Source organism: Neoarius graeffei, chromosome 2, assembly GCF_027579695.1.
Source record: "Neoarius graeffei isolate fNeoGra1 chromosome 2, fNeoGra1.pri, whole genome shotgun sequence".
Lineage (NCBI taxonomy): Eukaryota > Metazoa > Chordata > Actinopteri > Siluriformes > Ariidae > Neoarius > Neoarius graeffei.
In genome coordinates this window covers 119,579-139,720 of record NC_083570.1, presented here as the reverse complement: position 1 = coordinate 139,720, position 20,142 = coordinate 119,579, and the positions used below count along the sequence as shown (strand labels likewise).

The 20,142-nt window shown below is 44.6% G+C and overlaps 1 protein-coding gene across 1 annotated transcript; it reads right to left on the bottom strand.

Moving 5' to 3' along the window:
- Positions 1-9,042: 9,042 nt before the first annotated feature.
- Positions 9,043-13,728, bottom strand: gpr63 (G protein-coupled receptor 63). Its single transcript, XM_060904976.1, has 2 exons — positions 13,519-13,728; positions 9,043-10,469 (listed from the first exon to the last, which is right to left on the bottom strand). The coding sequence occupies exon 2, from the start codon at positions 10,390-10,392 to the stop codon at positions 9,178-9,180; it is 1,215 nt and encodes a 404-aa protein (XP_060760959.1). The 5' UTR covers positions 10,393-10,469; positions 13,519-13,728; the 3' UTR covers positions 9,043-9,177.
- Between the last annotated feature and the right edge of the window lie 6,414 nt (positions 13,729-20,142).

The following is a 20,142-nucleotide window of genomic DNA, read 5'->3' as shown; positions in this document are numbered from 1 at the left end:
GAATGCTACACGTTGATGGATTAATTTGCTCTTCTACGCCCTTTTTGAGGAATGTATTGTAGGACTTAAACCATCATCTGAAGAGGTGAGATCGCTCCTTTTTTTCCCTAATTTTGCTGGCGGGATTGACTCTGCCCTAAGGGCTATTCTCTCTCTCTCTCTCTCTCTCTCTCTCTCACTTTGCACCATTACACAATAAATATTCACAGTGAAAATATTTTGTAAGCGCGTTTCATGAACCAAGTTATAGGATTTGTTGACAACTCGCATCGAGTTCGTTACACTTCTACCCGGCGTGAAGCACTCACAGTCATGTGGTTGTGACGTCATCGTAAACAAATCCGTTCTACTCATCCAGACGACTTCACAATGGCAATGTTGCCAGATCTTTCCACTCTGGAACCCGTTCTCAAAAAGATTGCGTTTTGGGCACCCAAAACACCGGTGCCGTGTGGACACCTGGCCTAAACGATAAACAATTGTATCGGAGTCACCTGAATCCGTTGCCGTGTGGACAGGGCCTAAGACATCATTTATCAGCCACCTACAATGCAGTCCTTGGCACATGTCCCAGACAACTGAATGCACACCAAAACCCAGCTTTTTCAGTGACTCACAGGAGGACAGAGAGAACCAGCAATCCATTGATCACCCTAACGACTCTTGAGGCCGTTCACACCCAGCCCCCAGTGACCCACACCAACAGGAGGACTCAACCACACCTTAGGATTGCTTTTCATCCATGAGAAGATAAATACCTGATACTCCCTATTAGTCAGACAGAACTGAAGAAGCCTTTCGGATGAGAGGTGAAACGTCTTCAAGAATCTTCAAGCAAGTCCAGTTGCTCTCTTTTACCACCCACAGTTTACAATTACTCTCATTACTGTACTGATTTTTTGTGTACTTACAATTAAAAAAAATATTTTACTTAAGTATATTTATTTTGAGATATTTTACTTCACTACAATTTAAAAATGGTCTCTGTTACAGGTTTGTTTGTTTGTTTGTTTGTTTGTTTGTTTGTTTGTTTGTTTGTTTGTTTGTTTGTTAATTCAGTCTCCATGAACTACATGCCAAATGCCATAGAAATGAACTGGACTAAAATAAAAATGGCCACTCAAGACCTGAATGCAGACCGAAATGAATCTGAATCCAGGTCATGTTCAGCTGAGGATGAAGTTGAACATAAAGGAAATCTTTGGCCATGTTTAAGGGACCAATTCTACTTAAAGTCCAAGAAACAACAGCTTCATTCTGCAGTATAAAAATTGTTTGCTTTGAAAACGTGAAGATAGCCACACACAAAAACTCTGCATCCAACCAGCTTAAGCGTGTGCAGGTAAGATAAGGAACTGTAGTCACTGAATTTCAGATTCATCCATGGGAAGGACTTTGGTAATAATCAGAAGCTTTGCTGATGTTGGTTTAGAGGGTCTCATCTCATTATCTGTAGCCACTTTATCCTGTTCTACAGGGTCGCAGGCAAGCTGGAGCCTATCCCAGCTGACTATGGGCGAAAGGTGGGGTACACCCTGGACAAGTCGCCAGGTCATCACAGGGCTGGTTTAGAGGGTGTTGGGAGCAAATTGTTAGGGTTTTATATTTTTGTAAACCTGGTGGTCTAACAAATATTAGTTCGCTAGTTTTTTTTTCTTTTACTTAAGCAGAGGCAAACAAAGTACCTGTCATGCTCCGCCCCGGACATCCACTCCAGAGATTACAGATCTCTCATGCCAGCACCGATCCGGGACAGGAATTCTTTCTCCCCTGAACTCACTTCCTGGTTTTCACTGCTGCTTATTTAAAGGCCATTCTCAGACTCAGACTGCCAGAACGTCTTGTTTGCTTCTCTAGCCATTTCTGTGCCTCTCTTGCTCCTCATGGTTTTTCTCTCTAGCGATTTTCTCTTGTCCATGGGCTTTGCACTAGCGTTTTTCTGGTTCTTGTTTTTTTTGCACTAAGGGTTATTTCTGGTTCATGGTTTCTTGCACTAAGGGTCTTTTCTTGTTTATGTTTTTTTGTGCTAGCGTTTTTGTCAAGTTGTTTGTTCTTATTTTGCCCAGACTATTTTTGCTATTTGTTTTTTGTACTGTTTATCTTTTGCCACACCCTTTCTTCCCTGTATTAAAGGATATGGGACATGGATTTTTTTCTGGGCATAATTATGTATAAAGGACATAAGAAATGCCATCTAAATCACTGCAGGGCATCAAAAATGTGAAAATCATCACATTATTCAAGTTTTTTTATACATCAGCGTAAAACAAGGATTCGTTAATGAGCTAGGTGGTCACGTGACCCGTGACGTAACAAAAACTTTCCAAGGAGCCAGCGCTTGGGAATCTAATGTAAACAGGTTACCGAAATGGACACCATCGACAGTGATATTCCCGATGTTTCACAGAGATGTGAAGTTAGACCTTATCAATTCGAACCGATAGCTGGAAATTCACATGAACATGGATCTTGTCTTTACTCTGACGGGTCAGATGATTCTGAGAGTGAGGGTTCATTCAGTCCCCATGAAACTGAAAGCGGTCAGCTCGATAACACTTCCTGGTAAGTTAAAAACAATTCTGCTCAAAGGCTAATGATCTGTTGAAAGAATTATTATTTTTGTATCATACATTGAAAGTTCATCATAGATCTAGCTAAAGTCCGTTGCAAGCTAGTTTTTTTTTTTGCTGATATTTTTCGAGATTGATTGAGATATAATGCTTCCAGAGTCCGAGATGAAAACATTCAAAATGGTGAAACGCCATCACACAGCCAACAACACTACGCCGTTTGGCGAAAGAGATGAAAATTAAGAAAAGTTAAACAAACTTACCAACATAACATTTATTTAAATGTCCATTAATGTTACAGGATTTCTTGACTGTCTCTACAGTTGTAGGAATGTTAGGCCCTGTATATTATGGTGCTATCACTGCCTCCATGAACCCGGCTATACAGCCTATTGTCCTGACCGATGTTTATGTCAGAATCCGCATAGTTGCTCCAGAAAATTATTCAAATGTTTTGAAAACATAATCGATATCTATTGTTTTCAACAACTTCACCACAACTCTTCGATTCGGTACGTAAACAAAGAAGGACAGATATAAGAGTAAATGAGTCAGAATTATGATAATCAATAATTGATACACCCAAAATTATAATACTTATAATACTAATCCTTACCTCGGCTTTTAGACGCTTAGTGAATGCACCTCGTGGTGGCCGTAGCACTTCTGGTTTCACTCCGCTGTCTTGTTCCTGAATTGGGACGTTGGGAACAGCTCCATCTTTAAGTAGCCTCTTAAATTTGGCTTGGCAATTAATTTCGTTCAGTACCTGAGTATTAAAGTTGAAAGAATCCTCTGTGAAATGGTCCTAACACAGTTTGTGGGAAACAGTAGATGCAAAGTTTTTTCTACGGCAGTAGTGAGCCCACACTTTCCTCAGCTTCGGGTCCTTGGGGAATGCAAAAAAACTTACTCCAGGGCATTTCCCATTGGAATTATTGCAACCATAAGCAGCACAATACACCATGATGTTCAATGTATGATGTCCAATGTACTTTAAAGACTATAAAAACAATTTTCTTGTCATCCACTTCTCCATTCATCTACCCGCTTGTGCTGTGCCCGAAAGTTTTTGTGACGTATGATCACGTGACAGCGGCTCTTCCGGTTGTAGAAAATGCATATCGGAAGTCGAGCAGAAATGCCATATATTCATCACGAATATAACGATTTTGCTGAATTTAATAGATGATTTTGTATTTGTTGATGCAATTAATTCATATTTTTAATGGAAAGAAACTGATATAGCGTGCATTTATGTTTCATGTCCCATATCCTTTAAATCATCTTATTTATTGAATTACTGTCTGTGCTCTGTTTTTGGATCCTAACTTCACCATACCTCCACCAGCCTTAACAGTACGTTCTGGCCAACATGGATCCAGCAGAACTCGCCCATCTGAGAATGGCCATCCAGCAGCAAGGGACTCTCCTCGGGACCCACCAACAAGACCTACAACAAATTACCCAGAACCTTGTCACCCTGTCTAACGCACTCAACCTTCTCACCACACAGATGCAGCACTGTCAAGCCGTGCCTACCCCTGCTCAGCCATCTCCTACTTCAGCTCCTGCCACCGCCTTTCTTCATGAACCGAGACTTCCAGAACCTCAGCCCTACAATGGAGAACCAGGTACTTGCAGATCGTTTTTGTCTCAATGTTCATTGATCCTAGAACTGCAACCTCTGGTCTTCCCCACAGAATGCTCCCGGGTAGCATATACAATACCGCTCCTCACCGGCAAGGCCAGAGAGTGGGGAACTGTGATCTGGGATGCCAATGCACCCTTTTGTTCCAGTTTCAAGGATTTCTCTGAGGAGATGAGGCGAACTTTCCATTGCTCTCTGTCTGGCCGGGAGGCGGCCAGAGAGCTCATGGAGCTGCGGCAGGGGTCCCGGTCTACCTCAGATTATGCCATTGAGTTCTGGATGTTGGTGGCTTCATGTGGTTGGAACAAGAAAGCCCAGATTGACGCGTTCCTGCACAGCTTGTCTGACACCATCAAGGACGAGTTGGTATCGCGGGAACTGCCGTCAGACCTCTCCAACCTCATGGACCTCACCAACCGCATCGATGCTCGGATCCAGCAATGGAGGAGAGAGAAGAACCACCCCAGATTCACCTCCTCTCCACCTCCTGCCACGTCTGTTGAACCCATGCAGGTAGACCGGGTTCGGGTGTCAGCGGAGGAACGACATCGCTGGCGGAGCACAGGAGCCTGCTTCTACTGCAGTCAGCTGGGACACATCTGCCGAGCCTGCCCGCTAAAAGGACGAGCCCACTAGTGAATCACAGGGCCCTGGTGGGTAACGCTCGGAACCAGTCCCCCGCTAATCGTCCATTACTTCCTGTCATCATTATCCGTGACAACCAGCATCACCACCTCCAGGCCCTCGTCAACTCAGGGGCGGACAGGAACCTGATCTGCTCCGCCACTGTCAAGCGTCTGGGAATCCTGCTACTTGCTCTTGATGTCCCTCTAACTGTCCTGACACTCAATGGTACTGGCTTGACCAGCATCACCCACCTTACTGCCCCACTCACCCTAAGGATTTCCGGTAACCACTCAGAAACCATCCAGCTTCACGTCATGAACAACCCCCACGTACCCATCATCCTAGGATTACCAGGGTTAATGCAGAACAACCCTCACCTTAACTGGGCTGACAACACCATCCTAGGCTGGAGCCAGTCCTGCTTAGCTTCCTGTCTGAACTCCGCTCTGCCTCCTCCAAACCACCGCAGCCTTCAGCCAGCGAGTTCCCCGACCTCTCTCACATGCCTTTGGAATATCTGGATCTGAAACTTGTTTTCAGCAAGACCCGAGCAGTGTCCCTCCCTCCTCACAGAGCCTATGACTGTGGAATCGACCTCCTACCCAGGACAGCACCACCCAAAGGACAACTCTACTCTCTCTCTTCTGTCGAAAGGCAAGCCATGGAGAAGTACATCTCCGAGTCTTTGGCAGCTGGGATCATCCGTCCTTCCTCTTCCCCAGCAGGGACGGGATTCTTCTTCATGGAAAAGGACAAGTCGCTCTGCCCCTGCATTGACTATCGGGATCTCAACGCCATCACGGTCAAGAACCGCTACCCACTACCGCTCATGACCATGCCTTTTGAACTACTCCAGGGAGCCAAGGTATTCACCAAGCTAGATCTACGCAATGCATACCATCTTGTCAGGCTCAGGGAGGGGGACGAGTGGAAGACGGCCTTTAACACCACCACGGGTCACTACGAGTACTTCGTGGTCCCTTTCGGCCTGACCAATGCGCTCGCGGTCTTCCAGGCACTCGTTAACAACATCTTAAGGGACTTCCTAAACATCATCTTTTTTGTGTACCTGGATGACATCTTGATCTTCTCCCGCTCCCTGGAGGAACATCAGGGTCACGTCCGGCAGGTCCTCCAGGGCCTGCTAGAAAACAAGTTGTTCATTAAGGCAGAAAAGAGCAAATTTCACCAGAGCTCTGTCTTGTTTCTGGGGTTCATCATCTCCCTGGCAAGGATCCAGATGGACCCCCTCAAACTCGAGGCAGTTGCCGATTGGCCCACCCCATCTTCGAGACGAGAGCTCCAGCGCTTCCTAGGATTCGCCAACTTCTACAGGCGCTTCATTCGCAACTTCAGCACGGTGGCTGGACCTCTCTCAGCCCTGACCTCGACCAAGACCCAATTCAAATGGGGGGAGGAAGCAGAGAAAGCCTTTTCCACGCTCAAGCACAGGTTTACCACAGCACCCATTCTCACCATACCCGATCCTACCAAGCAGTTTATTGTTGAGGTCGATGCTTCCGAGTCAGGGGTTTGAGCTATACTATCCCAGAGGGCCAGTGATGACAAGGTCTACCCATCCTCCTTCTTCTCCCGCCGGCTATCCCCAGCCGAACGGAATTACGACATTGGCGACCGAAAACTACTGGCTGTTAAACTAGCCTTAGAGGAGTTGGCGCACTGGCTCAAGGGGTCGGAGCTCCCCTTCCTAGTCTGGACCGACCATAAGAATCTGGAGTATCTCAAGTCCGCCAAACGCCTTAATTCCCGTCAAGCCCATTGGTCTCTCTTCTTCTCCCGGTTCAACTTCACGCTCTTTCCTACTGCACAAGCTCCAAGAAAGGCAAACCTGATGCCCTGTCCAGGATGTTTTTCTCCCATCAAAAGGAGTCTAAGCTGCCCAAGACCATCCTTCCTCCACGCTGCCTGGTGGGAGCCGCCGTTCTAGAGGTTGAGACACTCGTGCAGAAGGCCCTCAGTTCACTGCACAGTTCTGGAGGGCCTTCTGCAAACTCATCGGGGCCACCTGTAGTCTCACCTCAGGCTTCCACCCACAGACCAATGGCCAGGCAGAATGGGCGAACCAGGCTTTGGAGGTTGCACTCAGGTGCATGGCATCCAGGGATGCCAGTTCTTGGAGTAAGTACCTACCCTGGATCGAGTATGCTCATAACACTCTTCCTTCATCTGCCACAGGTCTCTCACCTTTCCAGTGCTCCCTAGGTTACCAACCGCCACTCTTCCCCAACCAAGAGGAGGAGGTCGCCGTACCCTCAGCCCAGACCTTCATACGCCACTGCAGGAGGACATGGGCATTGGCCCAGAGAAAACTCATTCGCTCCGCCCTAGCATCCAAGAGGCAGGCCGACACACGCTACTCTAAGGCATTCACTTACTGGGTGGGGCAACGAGTCATGCTCTCCACATGCCATCTGCCACTCAGAACTGTCTCTTGCAAGCTGGCTCCCAGGTACCTAGGAACCTAGGACCCTTCCTCATCAAGAAAATAATCAACCCATGTTCCATCAGACTGGCACTACCACTCACTATGCGATGCATCCACCCCACATTCAATGTGTCACAGCTTAAACCTCTGGTCTCTAGTTCTGGGACACACCTGCCGCATGCCAGATAACAGATTACCAAAACGCATTCTGTTCGGTGAATTGTTTTCTGGCACACATTCCAAAGGCAGACCCAGAAAGAGATGGAAAGATACTATCAAAGAGGATATGAAGGCTTTTGGAATTGGCTCGGATTGGTACACACTCACTCAGTCCAGACCAGGCTGGTGAGCAGCAGTCCGTAAAGGTGCTGAGTTGGCAGAAGCTGCTGCAGCAACAAAAGCAGCCCAGCAGAGACATGAAAGCCAACAGTGTCCCCCATCGTCATTCATGACTGGGACATAAGAGAAGAAGAAGAAGATTACGTACAATTTGGGATGAAATCATGTTGCATCATTTTTAACACCTTTGCGTTTATAAAATCTGTTTTATTAATATATAATTATTAATAGAGGCCCTATGCCTTCATTATTTAGAAATGTGACCAATAATTTTTGACCAGTAATTTTATATTTAGATTGATTCCTCCTCTCAAAACTGTCTCTCAAGCACTCTCTCATCTCTGCCATCAGCAGCCGATTCTTGCCAAGTCCTAGGTGAGTCAAAGGTGTGTCTAGGTAAGTACAGTTCATCATGGAGGAGGAGCTATCATATTGAATTGCATAGCATCATTTTCTTTTACATGGCATCATATCACGTTGAATCCCTTTGTGCTGAATCAAATCGTCTTGAATCTCACTGCATCACTGTTGCTCTGTTTTAGTAATCGTTGTACTCGCTTGCAAAATTTGTATGTGTGCTTTATGTAGTCTTGTGTAGGTCTGTGTCATCTCATGTAGATCTGTGCTGTATGTAGCACCAGGGTCCTGGAGGAATGTTGTTGTTTCACTGTGTACCAGCTGTAGATGGTTGAAATGACAATAAAGCCTCTCGACCTGATCACAGTATTTGGTCATATGTTTGTGAAGGGTTTTATAGCCACATAACCCTAAAAACACAAGGTTGCTTGCACAGAGAGGTGACTTGGATTGATGCATAATTCTAAATGCTATGCTAGGTAACGTTACTTTCCTTGTTAGCTTCACAACAAAACTACAGTTCTCTCTATGGTCACCATATTTTTGTAAAAATAATCTAAACAACTAACTCTCGCTAGTTTTTACCTCCTTGCAGTTTGGATGAGGTGTTTGTGTGCCTGCATGTTGTTTGTTTGATGACATTTATATTATGTTCAGCTATGAGAGAGAATTTTCTCTTTTGGTCAGCGAGGCCAGTTGTTAGTGTTGTTGCCTTGGCAATGTGCATCCATGAATTTGGGGGCAGAGCTTCTGAAGTAGCACTGAAGGGAGGTGTGTATTTGTTTGGCTGTTGAGTTTGAATATCAAAATCCTTTCTCCAGAAACGATGAGTCCCCTGTTAAATTTTAATTAATGTGAGTTTTAAACAAAGCTGCTGATTGGTTGGCTGCTGTAGCAGCCGTTATGACATCAATTGTGAATCTAAATTCTCCAACATTTCAGTGGGAAATATTCACATTTTCATCTGAAACAAAAAACACCCAGTTTTGTGAGAGTGAGTGAGAAGCACAAACACACAAATATGATTTTATAACTTTAATCTTTGTGGAGAAAAATCTAAACAAACAGCACGGTATTGCACATTTTCACAATTTACACATAGTCTAATATCACACACACAGCTTCATTCGATTTACAATTATAAAGTGAATTACAGGCACAGTAAATGTGTACTGCGTGTGTGTGTGTTAGATGCTGGAGCGATGTTCACTGCAGGCGTACACAGCACTGGGCTGGATCCTGCGCTGGGCGTAGCTGGGCAGAAGTGGGTGGAGCTTGCAGAGGGAGGGCACCCAGCGGGTGCAGGCATGGCGGAACTTCCTGATGCGACAGTAGTAGATGAGTGGGTTGAGGGCAGGGCGCAGGAAGCTGAGGATCAACAGCCAGGCACTCACTTCGAAAAACCCCGCCCCGTTATACACAGCACTGCTGAACGCTGCGCACAAGCTGAACACCACCAGGGGCGCCAGTGAGGCGAACGCCAGCACAAATAGCAGCAGGATGGTGAAGAAGGCTCGTGTCTTAAAACCCACATCCACGCTCACGTGGAGGGGGTGGGGCTTAGACAGAGAAAGGGCAGAGTCACAACGGATCCGAAGTGCATTGTGCCTAATGGAGCTCAAGATCGCAGCAAAGGCACATGCCATCATGGCAAATGGCATAAAGAAGCTCATTAGAGCCAGGAGCACCACGTATCCATGATAACTGCTGTCAGGGGAGTAGCTGAGTACGCACTGTGGTGCACTAGGGGGAATCTGCAGCGATGGGTATCCTAGCAACAGTGGGAAAGACAGGAGAAAAGCAAGGATCCAGGAGGCAGCGATGAGGATCTTAGCACGATGTGGTGTGAGACGGTCTTGTCTCCGCACGATGATCAGGAACCGATCCACGCTGATCGCCAGCAGCATGGCCACGCCCACCGACATACACAGCCACAAGAGCATGGCTGACGCCCGGCAGAGGGTGGCACTGAACAGCCATTGTGCTGTCACCATGGTGACCAGGTCGAAGGGCACGGCAGTGACTGCCAGCATCATGTCGGCGAAGGCGAGATTGGCTAACAGGAAGTTGATGGCGGAACGCATGGCAGCACGACGGTACACCATCACACACACCACTGCATTCCCACCCAGTGCCAACAACACCACACACACCATGAGCACACTGAAGAACACCTGAAGTGGCACACTCAGGACACGCCCACTGACATCTTTCCCCACCTGCTGCACCACTGCTTGCTCTGCTACCTGTGCAGTGGGTGTTGCCCAGAGAGTCCTGAGCACCAATGAGCTGCTGTTCGTCCACCATGACAAGGAGGAGGAGTTTTCCATGGAGTCTGATTGGCTGAAGGCAGCACGTGGACGGGGCAGGGCAAGTCTATCATTAGCAATAGCAAACAACATTCCTGTAGGGTTCTGGGCACCATGGCAACCACCACTCTCTTGTCCAACACAGAAACATGTCAGTGCACAGGAAGTGACTGCGGAGGAAGAGGAAGTGTAAATCAGAACTTATTAACAACAACAACAACATTTTACATATATTTCCTTTTAAAAATTATTTCCACATAGATCTTAAAGCTGAACATGAGAGATCATTAGCGCTTGATGTGTGTGTTTGTTAGCAGAGAGAGAAGATAAACAGTGTTTAATCCCAGCTGATAAAATCCCTGATGCACTTGCTCTGCGTAACACACGCACACATACACTGAACTTTGAACTTTGCAGCTTAGTGACACATAAAAAAATCAGTCAAAACACAATTCTCGTACAGTTATCCACATCTACACTGACCGATCAGAGTCCCCGACACAATATTACCAAAATATCATGACATTTATCACTAATTATGTTCCATCACCAGACCAGACAACTTTACACATTTTGTGTGCACTAGTATAAAATAAGCATCAGTTTATTTTAATTATTAGTGATGCCACCAAAAGATCTCACTAAAAAAAAGTCAAAACAGCTGTTCTGAAGAGCTGAAGGTTTTGACATAAGATTAAAACAGACTACAACAAAGTGATAGATGTACATTATTTATAAATAAATGTTAATAGTAATTAGAAGGTGATTAAAAATGTTGCTTTTGTTTTGGACCGGCCTTCTCCTGCAGGGAGACAGCAGATTTATAAAAGTCGTTCCTGATCACTTATAAATCACCATCCAGCTGAGTTCAAGCAATGGCCCCAGTTCTGCACAGCTGGAGATGTTCTTCCTCCCTCACGTATTCTCTTTAAACCTGACATGGTGAAAACGCTCGTGTCTTTTTAGGCTAAAAGTTCTGGATGATTAAATTATTCATCATGATATTTTAAAATGGGCCCTGCGATGACCTGGCGACTTGTCCAGGGTGTACCCTGCCTCTCGCCCATAGTCAGCTGGGACAGGCTCCAGCTTGCCCGCGACCCTGTACAGGATAAGCGGTTATGGATAACGGATGCATGGATTTTAAAATGGAAAACTGTGATCCGGAAAGAATTAATATCACACAAACCTACATGCCACCATAATTAATTTACATGTGACAGACGGTTTAATAGGCTCCGCCCATAGGCTGCAAAATATCTCAGCTTTTGTAAGTACACTGTTCTGATTGGCTCTCCACATTTCTGCCTGTTGGTTTGAAACCAGAAGACAAACTTTTGAACACTGAAACAGTCACTAGATTTAAAAAACAAACAAACGTGTGTTTAAAGGTTAGACCAGAGTTTTTGTTTGAATCGAGATAAACTGACGAATCTTCCATGTTCACCGCTTGTCCGTGTGTTTCGTACACATGATGATGGTTTACATTTCTACACTGATGACACTCAGCTCAGCCTGATTCAACAGCACAGCTGCACAAAATCACTGGTTCTGTTCAAATAAATGAACAGAATCCTCCTTCTGATAAATTGTACTGCTGTTGGTTCTCAAATCATCAGTGAGGTTCCTGATTTCGCTCTGGAGCTCAGAGCTATAGATCGGACCACTGTAGCATGTTTCAGTCCTGTTGCATGTTTAATGAAGCTTCAGTGTGTTCAGAGCACTGCAGGAGTGTGTCTGACTCCAGTCTTCTTCATGCTACACTGACTACAAAGACCTCCTCGTGATACGTACAACTCTGAATGGTTTTATTTCCCTGATTTCCTGAAACTGTATAACCCATCACTGTTCTTCATCCTGAACCAGGCGCGGTTTTAAGGGGTGGCAAAAGGTGACAGTTGCCACTGTAAAAATGTGTCTTGCCACCACAGTTGCCCCCCTATTTTAAAAAGAATTATTTAAAACACTTTTGAAATTCAATTATCTATCTACAGCAATACTAAGCCCTCATCTCATCTCTACCTACCGTTATTTACGTTATTTCACACCCCACCCCCGGAATTCTGAAATGGTTTCACCCAGAGAGAGACGCTCTTCTGTTATAATTCTTCTAAATGCTCGACTTCTGATGAGGCAACGTGCTGGAGCAAAGAGGTTGGTCAAATTGTTTTCACCTGATAGAACACAGTCTTGTCCTTTCTATGTTAAATGCATTTTGGTACTCAATTATTCTTTTAGCCCAGCTATCTTTATATTATCAATATTTTTTATATTGGTTGGTCAGCAACTAGACTAGCACGCTAGTCATTGGTTGGATGTATGGAGTGCTGTCTCGCTAGGTTCCGGTAGTAGCTATACCTGTCAGTTATGTTTTACTTTCTGTGTATGCTAGGCAACGAAATGAAAGCTAATAGTTTTGTAAAGGGATGGGCTTTAGAAAGTAAACAACTTGTGTTGTGTGTTAGCATTACTAGCAGGTCAGCCTAGCTCGCATTTTCGCCTGTGTGCTATTCAGTTTAGAGATATACTTAATTTGTTTCTTTTAGTTTTACGGAAATTGAGGATGAACACATCTGTTTAAGTTTAAAGTCTTCAGTAAAGATCCACAATCTAAACCGTTCGCTATCTGTCTATTTTTTGATACATCGCTAGGGCAGAATAGTTCCATTCATTGCTTGGGAATATACTTTCAGAAAAGATGGTTTAGATGGTTGACTCCATTTTCCTTGATGGTACAACAGCTCAGTACATATTTGACAAGATGACTTGATTGTGAGTCTTTCTTGAGGGTAAGTAAAAATTATTTCTACGATTTGCATAAACTGCTGCATCGACAACCTCTGCCCCCCTCCTGGAACCTCTGCCCCTCCTTTGCCACCCTAAGGAAAAATCTCTGGAGCCGCCACTGTCCTGAACACCACCACCACCACTACAACCACAATAATCATCACCATAACAGTTCCACCCATTTACCACATCACTAAACTCTGGAGAACATCAGGAACACACAACTCTTAAACTTTATCAGTGTTTCTAAATTCATACTTTGCAGGAGGTGTAGTAACTTTCACAGATATCATGCATTAGTGTTTTATTAATGAACATTTATAAATCATAAATCCTTTCATTTTTAATCTTTTACATGTGATGTGTTTTCAGATTTGTGGCTCAAACGTGCCACATAAAGACTAATAATAATAATAATAAAGGGACCGTTACCTGTGGTAGTTGGATGCAGTCACATCCTGCTGAACACACACACTCTCCTTAATGCCAAGAGAAGTCTGTTTTCACACACATCAGCTCTAATAACACTCTGTAAGTGTAAAGCACGCAGCTCTGCGGTTAAGAAACAATCCAGCAGACGGAAAGAGAGAAACACACCGCCGCCTGCGGCCAAACTACCGACTCTCTCTCTCTCTCACACACACGCGCCCCCCAACACCTCCGGCAAAAGGGGCGGGGCCTAACACAGTGACGTATTTTTGACCAATTGAAAGACAGAAACCATGTTTCCGGCTTTATTTAACCCTTGCAGCGCCGCGAGGTGTTACTGTATTCTCCTCCTCCTCCTCTCTGTGTGTATTTGTGTAGTTATGTTTAATTCAGGGGCGGCACGGTGGTGTAGTGGTTAGCGCTGTCGCCTCACAGCAAGAAGGTCCGGGTTCGAGCCCCGGGGCCGGCGAGGGCCTTTCTGTGTGGAGTTTGCATGTTCTCCCCGTGTCCGCGTGGGTTTCCTCCGGGTGCTCCGGTTTCCCCCACAGTCCAAAGACATGCAGGTTAGGTTAACTGGTGACTCTAAATTGACCGTAGGTGTGAATGGTTGTGTGTCTCTGTGTATCAGCCCTGCGATGACCTGGTGACTTGTCCAGGGTAAACCCCGCCTCTCACCCATAGTCAGCTGGGATAGGATCCAGCCCGCCCGCGACCCTGAAGAACAGGATAAAGCGGCTACAGATAATGGATGGATGTTTAATTTATATAGTGCTGTAACAAAGGGACAAACACAACAAAAAGATTACAAGAGAAAACAAGCACACAAACACAAAAACAGAAATAAAAGAAACAGCTCAGCTGAGAAATGGCAGCCAAAATGTGCTCAGTGTTTGCTTATCAGAATCTTTTGTAGTTGTGCAGAGAAAATCAAAAACTTTGTAAACTTTTTTTTCATTCAGTAGATAAGTACAATGAAACTATAAGCACTATCCACACTGATGATGATGCAACTCTGTGTGTGAACAACATGGCACTATTTACTCTCATTGTGTGGTTTTAAACCTTTTTAGTCCAATTAAAAGTCGGCTTGTTTGACTGAGTTGGTACTATTGGACAGTGGGTCTGACTTTTGACCTGCCCATAACTTACTAAAGTACAACTTAAGATGAGCATTAATGATAAATTTATATCAGTACAGTGAGCTACAGCTGAGACACCAAAATGACCAACACATTAAAAAAAACTGCAAACAATTCCCTGCTGAGCATCTGTTCAAACACAACAGAACATGGCTGTGCTACAGAACTGTCCAGAGCTTCAGGTGTGTGGTGGAAAGAGTGTGATGAAGCTCAACGCTCATAACTCTCGGGTGAGGGTCATGCACTGAGCTCTATGTAAAAAATCTGGAGAGTTCATAGGCTCGTCAGTGAGGCCATCTGGCCGCCATCTGGCCGCCATCTTACCACTCGTATCGCAGAGTGGAACGGTCATTTAGGCAACTGGAAGCTACACAAAACTGGAGAAGTTATTTCTGTAGTTGGTGAGAAAAATTACAAGAAAAATGCCTGCATGTGCAGCAGTGAACTGTACAAACCGTCGAGTCAAAGCTTGTGGACAGACATTTCACCTGTGAGTATTGATAGTGCGTGATCATTTTTACATGTGTGTGCACAGCACCGTTTGTGTGGAGCCCTGATAGCATTTTATGATGGTTTGCAAGAGCAAAAGAAAAAAAAACAGAAAATGTGGCTCATGGTCTTGTCTGTTTTTGTTGAAAATCTGACATTGATATCTGGGATGAACACAGTGACCAGTGCTTAATTTGTGAAGTGGGAGGTCCCGGAACGCCAAATATTTTCAAATACATTTTCGTGAGAGCCATATATAAAAAGTGACGCTGAATACAACTAAAATGCATTTTTACGTATGACCAACAATTTGAGTGTAATATATTCTTTTTCATAATGAAGAGGCTCTTGACATGCCGTCTTCCTCCTGTTCCCCTGCTGAATATTTTGACGCAAACGTAGCTTGGCGTGTTTCGAAGTGCCGCTTTATTTCATTGTTTCATCGATGCAATCTTGTCATTGTATAGGCCTATTGGACACAAAGCAGAACCCTCTCACCCCACAAAGGCGAATTCCTCTGTCCATTCCTGGTGAAATGTACGGTAGCCTACCAGTCACCTTTTTTCCCTTTTCGCCATGTTCTTTGTCAAAAGGCTTTGCGGACAGCTAACTGACTTTTTCATTAAATGGAGGTGTACTTCTTGATCTCAATGTGAGCTGATTAATCTGCGAACCAGATGCAGTCACCAAAAGAGCCACATCTGGCTCCCAAGCCATTGCAGACCCCTGCGTTAAGGCAACAACTGGATCAACAATTAACAAATCAAACACAGGTTACAATATATTGATGGCCATAATAAAACACAGCAGAGTAAAGACTTAATCTTGCTTGTGTATCTGACTGAGATTATAAAGAAAGTAAATAAATAAAACGGTCCTGGCACTTGCACCCACAATGCAGCCCCATAGACCGTAGAACGCATTTGAACAATAGACCTACCACGTGTCGACCAACCCGGCAGTGGCCCCGCTTGGCAAAAAAAAAAAATCAGACATTATGATCTTAGAAAACGCTTTAGTGACGAACAGTTACAGACAGTAATATGTCGTGATATCTCATCTCATTATCTGTAGCCGCTTTATCCTGTTCTACAGGGTCGCAGGCAAGCTGGAGCCTATCCCAGCTGACTACGGGTGAAAGGCGGGGTTCACCCTGGACAAGTCACCAGGTCATCACAGGGCTGACAGATAGACACAGACAACCATTCACACTCACATTCACACCTACGCTCAATTTAGAGTCACCAGTTAACCTAACCTGCATGTCTTTGGACTGTGGGGGAAACCGGAGCACCCGGAGGAAACCCACGCGGACACGGGGAGAACATGCAAACTCCGCACAGAAAGGCCCTCGCCGGCCACGGGGCTCGAACCCGGACCTTCTTGCTGTGAGGCGACAGCGCTAACCACTACACCACCGTGCCGCCCATCGTGATATGTTATAAAATATTTTTTTTTATTAGGCTATATATTAAATTATATATTAAATTTATCTTCTAAAATAACAGACTGTACTCATATCACAACCGGTTTATTTCACCATTGGAGATCAGATCACACAAGACATGAGTTAAATGACTCATTTTAAGGATTTAAGTAGGGTATTTAAAAGCATAGCCTAGGATTTCAAGCATATTTCAAGTTTAAAAGCAGTGCCAGCAAACATGAGTGCAATCAATTCAAGTAATAGTTAAGAAATAAAGGGTTTACAAAACAAGTTGGAGAACTCATTTTAAGGATTCAAGTTTTACTATATTCCAAGGATTCAAGTAGCAGCCATAAGTGCAATCGATTCAAGTAATGGGTAAGTAATAACGGGTTCTTAAAAGTGACGTGAACCATTTTTTCTTTTTCAAGTAACACAGTTAATTCTTTTCTTAAGTAATAACGAGTTGACATGTAACATTTTTTTTTTCAGGGCAGCGATCTTCACATAGTCAAGGATTTGTTCTGTAGCTGGGATTGTTCGCAGGTGGTCGGCAGGCTCGGGATGCACCGACGCTTTGCCAGCCCACTGTAGCTCTCTCGGGTTGCTCCGTCACGGGTGGGATCCTGCGCTGCCTCTGTAAAATGTCTGTAGAGGGCAGGGTAACATTTAGGATCCAGCTGTCCTGGGACTTTGAAAAATTTTAGTAAGCTTTCTTTTTTTTTTGCCATTTTTTCCACAGCGCAAGCTAACGGCTACAAAAAACCTGGTGTTCTATTGAGCGGAAGTGTACACCCCATGTCCCCCCCCTTCCCCTTTCGCATAGATTTTGTGGATGTGATAGGAGAGAAATCAACAACAGATATCACAATCAAAACCGAACACGAAACAAATTTTTATTTACTTATTTATTTATTTAATTTATTGTTTGATTTTTTTTTTCCTTTGTGATGGTCACGGAGGTGATCTGATCCATTTAAATAGCTGCCGGAACACCGAATGAAATGAAAATAGCTGCCGGATCCAACGACGGAGGTTCTGGATCTTGTTCCGTCATGTTCCGGCTCAAATTAAGTCCTGACTTAGCCTAGTAAACTAGACCCACCCGCCTAGCGGCCAAAAATATTTTTGCCTAGCGAGTGGGTCTAGCCTCGCACCATATAAACAAAAACACCCCGGGCATCAAATCGTGCCCACCAATCACAACGCAAGGTTTTTGTTTGGATTCTTTGGGCGGGCTTTTGCAGGAGTGACGACAAAGCTGTGCGACGCTGGAGAAAGCACAACAGGAAAGATGGCTACGGCTAGTGAACAGCGCTCATTTGACTCCGCTTTGGAATCAGTTTTAGAAGAATTAGACTTGGAGTTTTCGTTGAAACATGAGCAGGAAGAGGCTCTCCGCTCATTCCTTTTCAAGAAGGACGTTTTCACCGTTTTGCCGACCGGCTATGGCAAAAGTCTGATCTACCAGCTGGCTCCGCTCGTAGCCAAAAGGATGGGGCTAGTTTGTGCAGTACGAAGAATTAATAAACAGCTTTGAAACATTACTTTTTGATTCTTTCTTATTTTCCCGTTATTTTAAATTTAAGGGAAATTATTTCACCAAACACCACTAAATAAAAACTCTCAAAAACAGTTTAAGCAAACCCTTGAAAAAAATGTGTATGTTAAGTATGTGGTACAGACTCCAAACTTGTGGTCATTATCTCCAAACTTCTTAATATCTAGAACCTGTTTATTAATTAATACGCATTTTGAAAAATTATTTATTTCAAGGCCTCCCCCACTGCGTGCTCTGACTACATCACAGTCACTGTTGCGCTGATTGGTCAGAGCGTTGGCCTATACGCACAGAGACAGTTTGAAAGACAGCGGTTTGTTCCTCCTACCCGCTTCGGAAATGTCTACGGATCGAGGCCAGACTAAATATTCACATTTAGTCTGGCTTGCCAGGCTAGCCCTGACTGTGACTGTGTCAGATTTTCAATGGAAATGCCCCAGACTAGATCAAACTAGATTAGATGTGTTTGATATTGAATGTGAGAGCTCAAACTCAACGGCTCAAATTCAAAAAGAAAAATGAACTGAGTAAATTAGCCTCAGGAGCTGCAATGGAAGAAGGACCAGAGCCTGAGGGAGAAATGGCAGTGAGAGATGTTATTGTTCTAGTTTAGTCAGGAGTTATTTTCATTTACTTAAGGCTAAGCGCAACTGACAACGTAGATCATCTGCACGTCACACCTACTTGCACAAATTGACAAAATGAGCATGATTGCCTGTTTTAACTACATGATTTTAGCTTAAATTGAGTGCAAGTATATTGATAAGTACTCTTAAATCAGGGTTGGTCATATTTCCTGGTCAACGGCTTATTTTCTGGACAGCGTCCAGGATATAAGAAAAAATGCGAAATAATCTCTGTAAAAATAATTATCTCAGCCGTTCAAAAAAAAAAAATCAGAGACTGAACTGGAAAAGGAAAAAAAAACAATAGCAGTCAAGGAAAGTGGGGAATAGGCTATGAGCCCTCCAGATTTTATATAGAGCTCAGTGGGGTCAGGGTTACCCAAACCCTAACCCTGGCTGTGTCCGAAATCACTCACTCATTCACTACTCCCTACTCACTATCTAGGGAATTCTATCTAGAGGATTATATATGGCCCTTTTCCACTACCCTTTTCCAGCTCACTTCAGTTCGCTTCAGCTCACTTCAGCCCGACGGCTCGCGTTTCGACTATCTAAGAACAGCACGACTCAGCTCGCTTCAGCCCTGCTTAGCACCCAAAACTCGCACGGTTTTGGAGTGGGGCTGAAGCGAGCCAAACCGAGCCGAGTGGGGCTAGGGGCGTGAGCAGACACTCCCCTGTGCACTGATTGGTGAGGAGGAGTGTCCTCACATGCCCACACATGCCCCGCGAGCACGCTGGGATCTGTAAACACCGTAAACCCGGAAGAAGGAGAATTACGAGAATTATGAAGCCTTATGCGCCTCGCCTCATCTATACGCTCTTGCCAGTATCTGTTGGCGTTGTCGGCAACAACAAGCCACAGCACCAAGACCAGCAACACTAACGACTCCATGTTTATTGTTTACTCTCCGGGTCGTGAGACTACTACTTAAAAGGTCACTGATGTCACTGTTTGCGCCACATAACGACATCACCTGACGTCCACCCACTTTTGCTAACTCCACCCAATGTGTCCACCCACTTCCAGCCAGCACGATTCAGTGCGGTTGTAGTCGAAATGCAACTCCAACAGCCCAGCTCAGCTCGACTCAGCACGGCACGGCTCAGCCCGACTCAGCCGCATTGGTAGTGGAAAAGCGGCAATAGTGAGCTCATTGGTAAAATGTAAAAACCCTTTCGGACACTACTCCACCGCGCCGTTATTTACGCCATTATTGTCGCACAATTAAAAGGTTTTCAAAATAATAAATCCATATTATACTGAGCGTGTTTCCCACATTAATCAATACAGAGCACTTTGTGTCTGCTGCATCTTTCAGTTCTTTTAAATCAAGGCTGAATCCTTTCTTTCTTCTTCGCTGCTGCCTTTTATTAAATGACATTT